At 40.8% G+C, this 15,005-nt stretch overlaps 1 protein-coding gene across 1 annotated transcript in view; it reads right to left on the bottom strand.

Moving 5' to 3' along the window:
• Window positions 1-377: 377 nt before the first annotated feature.
• The window catches only part of traf3ip2a (TRAF3 interacting protein 2a), a 33,427-nt gene continuing 18,799 nt past the window's right edge, over window positions 378-15,005 (bottom strand). The window contains exons 5-7 of the mRNA XM_043219483.1: window positions 2,735-2,839; window positions 2,397-2,472; window positions 378-427 (exon numbers count right to left, since the gene is read on the bottom strand). Coding sequence (XP_043075418.1) covers window positions 378-427; window positions 2,397-2,472; window positions 2,735-2,839 — 231 coding nt within the window. The remainder of the gene's footprint in view (window positions 428-2,396; window positions 2,473-2,734; window positions 2,840-15,005) is intronic.

The raw sequence follows: 15,005 nt of genomic DNA, 5'->3' as shown, positions 1-15,005 counted from the left end.
TTAGAAGTTGCATTGCAACAGAACTGGTATTGAGACAGCACCTATGATTTTGTGTATTGATGAAGCATTAATGCAGTGGCTTTACGGGTTGATCTAACAAACTCTGTTGTTGTTACCTTTATGCCAAAATCACATGAAAGAGAAAGGAAAACGGTTATTAGAATCACTATTGAGAATAATAAAATTGTTTTAAATGTTTGGGTGGAAGATGTTCACACTTCTCATAAAAACTAATAACATAAAATAAAACATTCTAAACATGATATCACAAGATTCTCTTTTACAGGGGTTTAATAGTGAGCATCAGCTCTTTTCCCAGAGCAGGGATGATGTATTTTTCCTCTCTGAGTAAGCGAAGTAATAGGTCCGAAGCATCCTCAGGCCACCGGTACAGACGTGTGCTCTGTAGCCACAATGGAACATGACTCTGCCAGAGAAAGCAACACATTGTAATATCATGGCATTCTTCATACATACTGGAAGTTATTTCCAGCGTCAAACAACATATTGCAAATAACTGCATCCAAAAAACATTTTGTTTACTTAATATATGTACACAGCACAATCCTTACTGTCAAATTAACAATGCTTGGTGTCTGTATGTGCCAACACTACAGAGTGTTAAAATTATAAGATAATTAAGAGATTCATTAAGTGATGATTGTCCATTATCAGAGACACCTTATGTTAACAAACAGAAAAACTCATTAATGGCTCCCATACAGCATTGAATGAAAGAATAAATAAATCTGTTTGCCACCATTGTTAAGATACAAACACTGATTCTTGATATCTGTTTGTGCCTAAAAGAACAACTTTTCAAACGTTTTTTAAAAAAAAAATCTGTACAGCTTGAGTAGTATGAAATCCAAAATCTGCTTGAAAAAAATAAAACAATCATTCACTGTGGAATCAAAAGGTTGATGTAATCAACAAAGAAAATTTAACTTTGAGTATAAGCACCTCCACCTAAGATTTCTGCTCTTCGTCTGGTTATTATAACTAGTTATAACAGCAAAACACCACAGTATTGCAAAAGTCAAGGGTCAAGAGCCTAACTAAAATAAACATTGACCACTGTAAAGGTAACAAAAAAGGGTTTTCTTTTTGGTGATTCTGCTTGTTAACATCAGGTGTCTTCAATAATGGACAATCATCACTCAATGAATAACAGCAGGTGTTCATCACTAATGCACAATTATTTATAATTATTCATATATCTCATTAACTTTAAGTCTTTAAAACTTTTTAAGTCATCAGCAAAGTACTTAAAGGTAATCAGATGTTTTACTCATACACAACACTGCCTGTGAAGTAACAGCGCTCAGAGTTGACACTCGGAGGCTGTTTCAAATAACCCCCTACACCCTCTTTCACTATTCCCTAAATGAGTTTACTAATATAGCCTACCTGAAAGAAAGAATGAAAATTAAAAATTATTCAGCAACTTTATTTTTTTGCTGTTGTTGAATACTAAAGTTAAGCTTTAAGCTGTTTGATGGTAGTATAACAGTAACATGCTACAAAAACAAGCAATAAGTTAATAGTATATTACTGGCAACTGTGCTTCCAGTAAATTAGTGTTTTTTTTTAATCAACATAATTTTCGCAGACCCACAAAAGCAATTTACCTTCCTCACATCTGTTGTATAGTTGATTAATTCTTCTTTCAGACTGATACAATCAGTATTTTATTAAAATTGCCATATACACCTATGATTTTTCGAGGGTGAGTAAATCTTGGGCTTATTAAAATCTTTAGGCCAGTTAACCCTTTAAATTAGAAAAGCATGTCAAATAGACATCACAAAAATTGTTTTTCTTCAGAAGTTGCATTGCAACAGAACCGGTATTGAGATTTATTTACAGACTGTTTATTGCAGCTGCAAAACAGTTTTTAAATGTTAACTGCAGCACCTTTGATTTTGTGTATCTATGAAGCATTAATGCAGTGGCTTTATGGGTTGATTTAACTATGTTGTGGTTACCTTTACCAGTGAGGAAACGCTGTAGATCATGTCTTGGTCAAGGTTGATGATCTATATGCCACCAGTAGTGAGAATCTTTCCTACTTAAACTTCTGGCATACCAAATCCCCATTTAATTAAGCTGTTTAACTTTTTTTGTGTTAGGAAAATACAAGACGATTATGCACAGTTAACCCAACAAATCAGCAGAAACATAATCTGATCAATAAGGTCTTAAATGGTGCCCAGGGGACAAATTCTCTTCATCCTCAGTCCCCCTTAGTACTCGTCAACAGTCCTAAGGGCCCAGTGAGGCCCCCTTTCCAGCTGAAAGGGGGTCCTCATCTTATTAAACCACCCTGCTATTCAGTACAATGTTAAAACAGTTTTCTCTCATATGTGTTTTTTTTCTTCTTTTTGTTGACTTACTTGGGTTAGCACTGGGAAACAGCACTGGTACCAATCTGAAGTTTAGACATCTTTGCAGAATGAATTCATTTTGGATCTGAAAAAATAAATCAAAAGCATGCACAGCTAACCCAAAGGAAAAGTAAATCAGTACAAAGGGGTTAAGTATAATACCTTCAGAGTGTGTTAGAGATAAGAGTTCAGAATAATTTTAAAAAATGTGAGGTAGTTATAGCTTCAGTGAGAGCATTCCCTGATGGTCAATTGTTACATCTTATAGGATAAAAACATTAAATATGCGTTTTTACACAGGTTTATAGAAGGATGAGAAGGAAATTTAAAGAATGATACACACTCACCTGTGTGTGTATGTACTTGGTGTGTAATCCATGTTGATCAGATCCATCTCCCTCAACATCTGTCTTATACTTCGGACTGATCACTACAATGATTAACACAGACTTCTGCAAAACAAATTGATTATATTTTATAGAAAGCAATAGAAAGCATAAAATATAAACACACAAACTGGTAAATTTTTACAAATGTTTAGGTCACTAAAAATAACATTAAAGAGGTGTGTGAACTTGCAAGTACGATGTCAGACATTGTAATATGCTCTGGTCCCTTCCTGCTTAACTTGGTGACGAGATATACAGCAGACTATTGTCTCTCAATGACTGAATGCCTAAGTGGTCTATGCAGAATAACAGGTTTCATAGACAATTGGTCTGTCCCAAAAGTTTGACCTGTTGAAAAGAGATAGTCTTCATCCTACCAAGTTTTGGTGCCACTCTTCTCTCTAGAAATATGGCACATTGTTTTAAAGCTAGTACTTGACTAAATTGAGCCCAGGTCAGGAAGAAGACAGACTGGCTAAACTGACCGTTTGCAAGCCGCCTTACATAACAGAAGGCAGTTAATTCTCAGCACATAGAGACTCTTTCACCTACATATCACACTATAGAGACGGTGTCTGTTCCTGAACTAGAAAATACAGAAAACACCCAAACCAAATTAGGTGCAACTATTTAATTGATGTTTCACAAATAAAAACTATTTATAATACATTCAAGATGTCACGGCTGCGCTTTCGCGGGACGAAGCTCACGAGACGTAAATAAACTTAAATGGGTTTAATCTCAAAATGGTAAAATAAAAAGGTACAAAAAGGCAGGCAGGTAGAACAGGCAGGCAGGCGTAGACATCGGGTAAAGACATAGGGTATAGACCTTGACGCTCGGACAAACAGAACTCAAAACACAGCACTTAAATACACGGGGTAATGGACTAAATTAATACGACACAGCTGCAGACAATAATACAATTAACACGGAGGGAAGGCAGGGCACAGGGAGCACATGGCACGAGACAAAAACAAACAAAAAAATCCAGAGAACGTGACATTACCCCCCCCTTCCGGAAGGTGCGTCCTCGCACCTAAAGGGTAACATCAAACAAAAACCAAAATGACTAGGATTTGGGGATACCGGGTCTTGGGAGGAGGTTCTGGTGGAGGACGGATCCCCAGGAGGGGCAGGCAGAAGGCAGAAGGGTCAAGGAGGTGTAGATGGAGGGAGGAGCCAGGAAGGAGACAGGAGGAGTCCGGAGCAGGAGGAGATCCAGAGCCCAGCTATGGTGGTCCAAGGTGGAGCCGACGGAGGGAGGAGCCAGGAAGGAGACAGGAGGAGTCCGGAGCAGGAGGAGATCCAGAGCCCAGCTATGGTGGTCCAAGGTGGAGCCAACGGAGGGAGGAGCCATGGAGGAGGAGCAGCCATCGACTCCATGGGGCCGACCGACAGGCGGGCGGAGCAGGTGGTGGAGGAGACTGAGGTGGAGAGCGGAGAGCCGAAGAGGAGGAGGAGAGCTAGGAGCCCAGGGGAGCCGACGGGTCACGAGCCGAGGAGGAGTCTGGGTCTCGGAGGCAGGACGGTGAGGCGAGGGATCCTTCAACCTCGACGGCGATGGAGACCGGCAGACTCGTGGCGAGCTCCAGATGGTGAGCTGAGGATGAGCGCAGGGGCTGCTGGGATCCATCGACGTGGTATGACTAGGGTGGGAAAACTGGAAGCGCACGTGGCGGCGCGGGCACTGGAGGAGCGCCGCGTGGCGTGGGCACTGGAGGAGCGCCGCGTGGCGCGGGCACTGGAGGGCGCGCACATGGCGCGGGCACTGGAGGCGCGCGTCGCGCGCGGGCACTGGAGGAAGCGCGACGCGGGCGCGGGCACTGGAGGGCGCCGCGGGCGCGCGGGCACTGGAACGGGACGGAGCGCGACGTGGCACGGGCACTGAACAGGGACGGCGCGCACGTGGCGCGGGCACTGGAACGGGGCGGAGCGCCACGTGGCGCGGGCACTGGAGCGGGACGGCGCACGCGGGCGCAGGCACTGGAACGGGACGGCTGGGGCGGAACCAGCGGGCTAGCGGGGCGGCTGGGGCGGAACCAGCGGGCTAGCGGGGCGGCTGGGCGGAACCAGCGGGCTAGCGGGACGGCTGGGGCGGAACCAGCGGGCTAACGGGTAGCTGAGCAGGAACAGGAACTCAGGATACAGGGAGGTGCCCAGTCTAAGTCCAAGTCCACATCATCCAGCTCCCTTTGCAGATCCAGCAGCCCCAGGTGGATGATCAGCTCATCCTCAGCAGATGTGTAGTAGGCAGAGCTCCACTCCGCGCTCTCATCGAGTCGGCTGTCTCCACCGCGGGAGCTCCGTTGCTGGCTCGCGCACCTGGTCTGGCGCGATACGGCTCGGGTCGGTTGCGCTCGCGCTCCGGCTCTGTCGCTCTCTCTGGCGATGGGTCCGTGGTCGCGCTCGACTCCGCCCCCGTTTCAGCGGTGGGCTCAGGCTGGGGCTCGACCTTGCGGTGAAGGGATGGGCTAGGCTCTGGATCTGGAGTGGGGCTGGTGTCGTTGTCCTCAAGCGCAACAGTAATTGACGATTTGCACGACACCAGCACCCACTCGATGCACGCGGCGATGCTCTCTCGAGGACCGCTCCCGGACAGCTGCGCTTGGCTGGAGGTGTTAAGTCCGCGGAAATAGAGTCCGCACAGAAAGCTGTCCGGGTAGCGGGAGTCGTTGGCCAGTTCGAGGAAAAGTTCGGTATAGTCCTCGAGAGAGCAATCCCCCTGCTCCAGCAGGCGGATGAGGAAGTTTGGGTCTTTATACTGGGCAAACATGGCAAACAAAAAAAAGGGGGAAAATACGCCGCTATTTACTTTTTTATGGTCCGAGCGTTCTGTCACGGTTGCGCTTTCGCGGGACGAAGCTCACGAGACGTAAATAAACTTAAATGGGTTTAATCTCAAAATGGTAAAATAAAGGTACAAAAGGCAGGCAGGTAGAACAGGCAGGCAGGCTAAACACAGGTGTAGACATCGGGTGTAGACATCGGGTATAGACCTTGACGCTCGGACAAACAGAACTCAAAACACAGCACTTAAATACACGGGTAATGGACTAAATTGTACGACACAGCAGGGCACAGGGAGCACATGGCACGAGACAAAAACATAAACAAAGAGTCCAGAGAACGTGACACAAGAAAAAAATAACTAAAATTATGTAATTAAGTACAGTGGTTCCACACCACCAAATTGTGTTTTATTTATATGATTGTATTTTTTTTTATATCTATGCAAACTCTTGTTGTGCCAACCCAGTTGAATGAGAAGGAATCTATGTGAAATTGGATGTTTTTACTAAATTTCTTTTTGCTAAATTGTCTCAATTTCTTCACTTCCTTGTAACTTAAACCAGTTAAGTTTAGTGATGTTTTGGTTTATTAAAAACTAGAGTGGAACAAGTGAAGGACATTTGGACAGTTTTTAATAAAACCAAAACATGTTCACTAAACTTAACTGGTTTAAGCGAATAAATTGAGTTAATTGGACTTTACTATTTTACATAGATTCGTCCTATTAAATTGTGTTGACACATTGCAAAGAGTTTCCAAACATTTAAAAAATTCCTTTCATAGAAATAAAACACAGTTTGGTTAAGTGAAACCATTGTCCTTAATCACATAATTTAATTGAGTTGGTTCAGTCATTGAGTTGAGTTAGTCATTTGTTTGAGTGCACCCCCCCATAAACTATTGCTATAAAAATAAGCCATGTCCAAAAAGCTGAGGTGTTGCTACAATTTATGGCAATAGTCCCAGTACTTCTCAAATGGCATGCTTTAAATATAACTTGTTAAAAGTTACAGTGCTGCGTATAACATTATCAGGATCTACTCATTTTTTAAATCATACTCTGGATTTAATAGTCACATTGAAAAATTGGCGTTAATGGTGTTGAAACTTGTGTGAACTCCAATATATCTAAAACCATAAAATCTGCACGTTATTACAAGTACGGCAGAACTATCACTTCCACCACAAGACTGCTTTGTAAGTAATCTTCCTGATTTATCTTAATTCCTTAACACTTCCAAAAGAACAGAAAAACTTGATTTAACAGAAACTAACGAAAAACAGCATAGCAGTAATGACTTTATGAACTACTAAAAAATAGTATCCTTACAATTATATTCCTACTTAAAGAAAAATGGTATCATGAGAGGATTACCAGTCAATATTTAGACAGTACAATAGTACTGAGACTGCTCTCGTTAGAGTTACAAATGAATAGACTAGACTTTTGAATAGACTACTGTTATGTTCCCCTCCTGTCTAGTGGTTAGGGAGAAGAGGTAGCAAAAGGGTAACAAAGAAAAGAACGGTGAGAACACACTTCAGTCCTCTGTCCCAGGATGAAGACATCAAAGTTTTAGTTTAAATAATAACACATTGTCTATTGTTTATCATATAAAAGGAAAAGACCATGAGTTTAACATAAGAGACAGGAAGCAATGGCTCAGGAGAGTGCAAGGTCTAAAACAACAATTAAAACAGTTCTCTACCTATTTAGGAAACAGAACTAACTAAAACAAATAACATAACACTTCCCTGCACTCCCTAATTAAACCAAAATCAGGGATGAAAATGAGATCCAAAGAAAAAAGGCACTCTCTCCCTACAGCTTCACTTAATTTTACAAAAAACAAAAAGAGAAATCAAAGGCCAAGGGACGTAACACCCCCACCCTTAAGAATACAGACCAAACAGCAGTGTCCACTGGCACAGCCTTTTAATGGTATAACACCTCTTAAATTTCCATGTCCCCAGTTCTGGAAAGTGCATTAGCCACAATGTTATCAGTGCCCTTGATGTGCTAAATTTCAGTATTGTAGTCTTGTAGTTTGAGGGCCCATTGCATCAACCGCTGGTTAGAAGAAGACGTGTTGGAAAGGAAGGTCAGAGGGTTATGGTCTTTAGATAGGGATGGCACTACTTCCAAGGTACACTTCAAAATGCTTCATAGTAATGACCCAAAAGGCCCATAGTAAGGCCAAAGCCTCCTTCTCAATGATACTTTAGGTCTGATGATGCTTCAGGAACTTCCTGGAGAAGTAGGACATTGATTCCGCGAGAGTCCTCCTGAATCAGGACTGCTCCAGCACCAGAGGTACTAGCATCCACCTGCAGCTTAAATTGCAACTCAAAGTTAGGTGCCATAAGCACAGGAGCATTACACAAGAGATCTTTTGCATTTACATTAACATTTACATTTAGTCATTTTGCAGACGCTTTTATCCAAAGCGACTTACAATTGAGAGTACAACAGCGATTCATTTTTTTGAGAGACAAACAGACAGAGTAATTGCTTGTAACACCCAGTCACAGGCAGTGTTCAAATTAGTGCACGCCAGAATGGAAGGAATAAACAAGGGGAGGAGAAGTGAGAGTAAATTTTTTTATGATGAGGTCAGGTATTGCCGAAAGATGTGAGTTTTCAGCTGTTTCTTAAAGATTGACAGAGATCCAGCATTCCGGATATGTATGGGAAGATCGGTCCACCAGCCAGGAACAGAGAACGAGAAAGTTCTGGAGAGTGATTTCTTTGAGATGGTACCGCGAGGCGTCGCTCGCTAGCAGATCTCAGACTTCTAGAGGGTGTGTAGATTTGTAATAGTGAGTGTAAGTAGACCGGTGCCGAGTCTGTGGTTGTTCTATATGCAAGCATCAGTGCCTTGAACTTGATGTGAGCTGCAATCGGTAGCCAATTCAATTCAATTCAATTCAAGTTTATTTGTATAGCGCTTTTTACAATGGCTATTGTTCCAAAGCAGCTTCACAAAAGCAAATTATTACATAACAAAAGCAAATCATTCCACAGACAAAAGCAAATCACTACACAGCAGGATGCGTTACAATACAGCAGGATGAATTACAATGCAGAAAGTTCAAGATAGAATTAGTCCAGACAGAATGCCAATGTGAGGAGATAAAGAGAGGTGTAACATGGGTTCTTTTGGGCTCACTGAATACCAGCCGTGCCGCTGCTTTTTGCTGCTTCAAAAGCTCTGTCACATTCATAGCTCCACTTAAAAACTCTTGATGTGCTAAGTAGGTCTGTGAGAGGAGCATGGGCAGTCAGAGTCACTTGCCAGTAGCCTTGCAACAAATCCAATTTTGTGACAAAGTCAACAGATCCTACTCTGTCTATACATCCCATCTGCTTTGGGAACTAAAAAACAAAGTGAGCTCCAGGGACTTTGACAATGACGGGCCAGGCAGTGCTGTAATATATATTCAACTTCAACTTTCATGATGTTGCGCTTGGTTGGATTAACACTGTATGGATGCTATTTAATTGGTTTAGCTTGACCTACATCAATGTCATGCTCTAGAACTGAGTTTTGCCTGGCACATCATAGAACAGTGACTCTAACGAAGCATCAGCTAAATAATCTGCTTGTTCTGCTCAGAACTTAAGTGAGCAAGGACAAATCCTTCAAAACAGCAGAATTTTGCAACCTTCCAACAGTTTGATGAGTTACTTGAGTAGCTTTTTTAACTCTTGAGACTTGGTTGCATGTCACCATAGCAACAGATACCGGGAGACACAGGTTCAGATGGAGAATCAGGGTGAGAGTGGCTAACAAACCTCTTTAACATATTGATGTGACATACCAGAGTTTTGCGTCGCCTATCAGGAGTACTGATCATATAGTCTGTGTCACTGAGTTTTTATTTTACTTGATTTTGTACAGACTACCGGAAGCTTAAATCCTTGACAAAGCCTGACTGTTACCCTTTGCCCAGAATCAACGAGTGTGTTCTGCACCAATTGTTAGTAAATTCGATCTTCTGAAAGGTTATTGGCAGGTGCTGTTAACATCTCGTGCTAGAGAATTATCTTCTTGGTCCGAATATCTCATACTGTCACATCTCTGGACTCTGTTTATTGTTTTTGTCTCGTGCCATGTGCTCTCTGTGCCCTACCTTCCCTTCATGTTAATTGTATAATTGTCTTCACCTGCTCCCTGTTAATTTAGTCAATTTCCTTGTGTATTTAGTCCTGTGTGTTTTGAGTTCGCATTGTCTGATCGTCAATGTCCTTACCTGATGTCCCTACGTGTTCAATTACAACTACAAGACATGATCTACAGAATGGTGGGTTATTATAGGGGGTTTTGTCAGAATTTTGCGAGTGCAATTACACAACTGACTGACTTGTTAAATCCTAAGAGACTTTTTGAATGGTAAGAGCAATGTCAGTGTGTTATTGATCATGCAAAATTGTTGTTGGCTAATGTTCCTGTTTTACTTGCTCCAAATTTTGACAATTTTTACTTTCAGTGGGCGCTTAGTACTTATGGCGCTGGTGCTGTTCTTTTACAAGAGGATTAAAATGGAATTGATCATCCAATTATATTTGGCTTGTAGGGGCGAACCTTTTGAGTGTCTGGAAGCTTTCCAGAGCCCCTTGGGATTGCGGGTGACATGCACTTGAGAGTACATGTCTGATTCGAGCAAAGTCTCAAAGTAAAGTTTGTACCCTGATCAGTTTGTAAGATGTGAGGTAAGCCAAACATAGTACAGAATTTAATCAGCTCTCAGATGACTACAGGTGCCTTGATAAACATGTTACATTGCCCTCCTGTCTAGGGGTTAGGGGAGGAGGTAGCAAGACAGTAGAACAAAGAGAAAGTAAAGAGATACATCTCGAAATGTCTTTGTGTCCTCTAAATATCCTGAAAGCACATGCTCATGAGCAACTTTCAATACGTCTCTCCTATATGACTGCGTGGAAGACAATCTGGTAAATGTCATTAAGGGCAGCATGAGCTTTTGGCCTCCAACTCTGCATTAACACTTGGTCATCCCAGAAATACCTCACCTTACCACTAGCTTTTTCTCTTGAGTCCTACCACAGACTCAATACACCTTGCTAATGAGGGGTCTGTTTTCGGAGAAGCTGCCAACAATTGTTAACTTACTAACCCCAAAACAGAATTTGGTTCTGGCACAACCTCTGCATTATCAAAGCCCTTTTCAACAGTTTCCTTAGGGACCAAATTGCAATCTTTTGAATTAACCAAGAACGTTTCAGAGAGGTAAACGACATCTCTGAATTTCGTTGCCTGGGCATGCGTTACTGCTCATGCAGGAAAGGTGGCAGGGAAACATTTGGCTAATGCAGAATGGTCAATTACAGTTGGTTCAGAGGTTACGACTGGGCATGGGAAAACATCTCTACCAGTGAGGTCATTGCCCAGAATAACATCCAAGCCTTTAATTGGTAAGTGGGAGCACATCCCAAGCCTCACAGATCTGGTTAGTAACTTTGTGTGTATAGATAGATAGAGGTCATGTAGAGGAACACTGAGGCACTGCATACCAATACATCGAAATAACACATCTTCACCAGAGTAACTAGCAAGTGAAGGTTTTTCCAGAATTAACAACTGACCCCCTGTCTCTCAGAATCTTTACTTCATTGGTTTTCCTTCTGATTCAGTTGGATGAGACCCTGTGCCATCTAGCAGAAACTGTTTGTAGTGTCTGGTTAAGATCTAGATATTCGTTTGGACATTGTTTTAAAAGACCCTTTTACCCTTATAACATTTGCAGATAAATTAAAGACCTGGACCTCATATGTACATCTTTGTGGGTGTTAAATTGCCCATGGTTCCCCCATTATCACAGAGATGCTAAACAGATTTGTTCTTAAGTTCCTACATGAAAGCTCCAAAAACATTCCAACGAGGAGAAACAAACCCGGTGCCATTCACCTATGGATTCACTAGAGACATGGTCTGGCTACACGATTGCAATACACATCACGCGAACACATAAGGACATTTTCTTTATTTTAAGCCATGATTAAACAGTTATGAATATACAGCATACTCATATATGTTTGTTGCAATTAGGATAATAAGGTAAAGGGACACACATACAACTCTTTATTTGTTTTAGTTAGACCCTAAATGCCTATATTCATGTCTATAAGCATGTCTATATCTACTTTGATATCTTCTAGAGGGTTCATTCTTGGTATCAAAATAATCCTCTTGTTATCCCTCAGATGATAATTTACCTTATAGAATCATGAAGTGCATTATACCATTTTTACTGTGTTTTGGAATAAAGTTGCTACAACTCTCCAGACCAGCAATAAAGATGCCATTGGGCCATAAAAGCAAACAAAGAAACTTTCTCCCGCTCAAAACTATCAAAAGTCCCTAACACCGACTATTCGATGCTCAAAATCTTCCTTTCATTGAGACGGATTCTCTACAGACTCAACTCTTGAGTCCAACCTTCTGGTAGTTATCTTCAAATAACTTTGCCATCTCACTGTGAACTTTCCTACCTTCAAGAGGAACCAGGGAAAACCTCCAGCTCACACCTAAAGAAATCATCAAGAACTTCTTGTCTACCGCATCAGGATTCTTCTGCAGCAAAAAAACTAATGCAAGTAACTTTTATAACTACTTGGATGCGTGGTTAAGTTTGAGACCCTTTTAAGGTGAATTTTGATTCTTTGATGATTCTCACTAGGTTGTGGTTAATTGATGCTGAAATACTGCCATTATTTTTCTCTCTCTCTGCGTTTTGTTAATATGTTTGTATGTTATCTATAGCCTCGTTTATTAAATCCCTTATTCACAATTAATTGTCTCTGGGTGCTGCTCACAATTGGAAGTCACTGAATGTTGACCCTTGCTACATATCAGCCAAAATCTCCACCTGTTCCTCCATAGCAGCAGACCGTGGTAAAATCCCAGTTTATACAAGCTTATAATGCAACACTTGTTGGATAGTTCTTTTGCTGCCTCCATAGGAACACTGATATTAAAAAAGTCTGCAATCAACAGTAAATCTGCTTTTCTACAACATTCAAAAACTTCTGTAATTGGTTGGAGAGTGAAAGCAAACTCCATCTACCAGCTTCCTCACCCACCAAAAAACTGCCAAACAGCACAAAAGAAAGAGATTCACTACATTTCTCAGGAGAGAGCAAGGCCTAAAACAACAGACAGAGAAATCAAAGCTATATACACTTGTTTACTTATCTTCCACTCAAATGCATTCACAGGTTCTACCTTAAAAACATTCCACTGTATGTAGCATACTAGCCACTGCTAAATCACTATGCAAACTCAGACTACAACAGCGATTGCAGAGTTCAGTCTGGAGCAGGGGAGAAGTGTGTCACTCCACAGCAAAAATTGGACTGCCAACATATATACTCCACTCTCAGTCTCACACACATTGTACTAGAAAGATAATAAAAACAATAACAATACGCCCAGGGACGTAACAACTAGAAAACTATGTTGGCATTAGTGGAAATGCCTTAGCATGGTTTAAATCGTACTTACCAGCTTGCAGCAGTAAATAAGGAGGTGTCATAACGATCACAAGGGAAATATGGACAGAGTTGGGCAAGTTACTTCCAAATTTTAATACATTATATAGTAACAGTTACTGTCTCTGAATTGTAATGCATTACACTGCTTTTGCATGACAAGCCAATCCAAATAGCTAAAATGTTCATTGCAGCTTAACTAGTGTAAGGCCGACGTTGTATAGTACGACTATTTAGGTCTCCAAATCTATAGAATAATGTAATTGGCAAAGTGAAAAACTTTTGGCACAATACAGTAAGTAACAATGACTGTTAAAATTACAAAAGTACAGTTTGGATAACACCAAAGGTAAATTATGGCAGAGATACCCAATTCATTAAAATGCAACCCTTAAAAGGCACAAGATGTACAAAACCTCTTTTTCTTTTCATTTTTATTATATTTCAGTTAAAGTAGAAAGGGGTGGGGTATATTTACACAGGCCTGTTAAATGATTAAAAACATGTAATTACATTATGTGTGTATGCGAAGGGTCAAAGACAGTTGGATCCATATGCGACGAGGTTTATTCATGGCCAGGCAGGCAGGGTCAAACAGGAGAAATCGGTACAATACAAGGGAGATCCAAAAGACATAAACGATAACAGGCAAAAGGTCGGTAGGCAGAACAATCAGAGAACAAACACGATCTATGTCAGCAACAGGTAATCAAACACAGGAATAAACACTCAGAATTGCAGCCGAAACAAACAAGACTTCGCAACGAGTGTCCGTGAGGAAGTTCTTTATATGGGGCGTGTAGATGGGAAACACCTGGCAGGGCTAATCAGCCCAATGCACGGGGTTGTGGGAAACTGAGTCTGTGACGATCAGTACTCAGGTGAGAGCTCCCTCCGGTGGCGGTTGGAGAGAGCCACAGAGGTGCTGTTTGTAACAATGTGCCAATTAATAAAATAAAATGTATTAACTAATTAGTAAATTCATCTTAATTAAAAGATTGATTAACATGCACATCAATGTAAGATTGTTATTAAAGATAATATTATTATTATTGTGTGAATTCAGAAAAAAAAAACACTGAATCGACATAACAAAAAATAACATTTGAAACTAATATTTTAATAAAAAAAAAAAAAGGTAAAATATTAAATTATTAAAAAAATATAAGTGTAAGCAAAAAATCTCACAGCACCAGTAGGTGGTGGCAAATCCCTGTCTTAATAAGGGAGTTATTCAGTCATTCATCAATGATTGAAGCAGAATGGCTCACTGAATATTTGATTGGTTTTACCATTACATTTTAAAACCAGTTAGGGCTAGAAATGCAGCTTTTTAAACCACAGGAACCACATTATTTTAGGTTAAAACATGTTGTAACACGCATTACTGAGATTGTAAGGTGTATATATTACCAAAATGTTATTAGTAATCTGTTACAGTACTGCGTTAGAGCAAAAAGTAAAATATATATGTAATTGTGTTACTTCTGTAATGCATTACTCCTAACACTGAATATGAAGTACCTTAAATCTCAGTACTAGGGCCGTTACCTGTTCATGCTTTGCATGTTACCTCTGGGAGATTTTATCAGGAGACATGAAGTTAGTTTTCACTGTTATGACACGTCTTGGTGAAACACACCAAACTAGCAGAATGCATAGTCGATAAAAAAATGGATAGCGATGTAATGAAACTGTAGGTCTCGTTTTGTATGGGAAATGAAAGTGTTGCCCTGGAAGACTTAAGAGCGAAGTCAAGTCAAGTCAAGTCAACTTTATTGTCAAATATGCTCTATGTGTACAACATACAGCACAGATGAAATTCCTTCCTTCTGACCTTGCAATCATGCAGAATAAAAGAATAAAGATAAAGAATAAAAAAAACTAAAGTATAATAAAATAATGGTAAAATATCTAAAATATCTA

Source organism: Puntigrus tetrazona, chromosome 20 (genome assembly GCF_018831695.1).
Source record: "Puntigrus tetrazona isolate hp1 chromosome 20, ASM1883169v1, whole genome shotgun sequence".
Lineage (NCBI taxonomy): Eukaryota > Metazoa > Chordata > Actinopteri > Cypriniformes > Cyprinidae > Puntigrus > Puntigrus tetrazona.
Note: the sequence above shows the minus strand (reverse complement) of the source record. Positions and strands in the feature narration are given on the sequence as shown.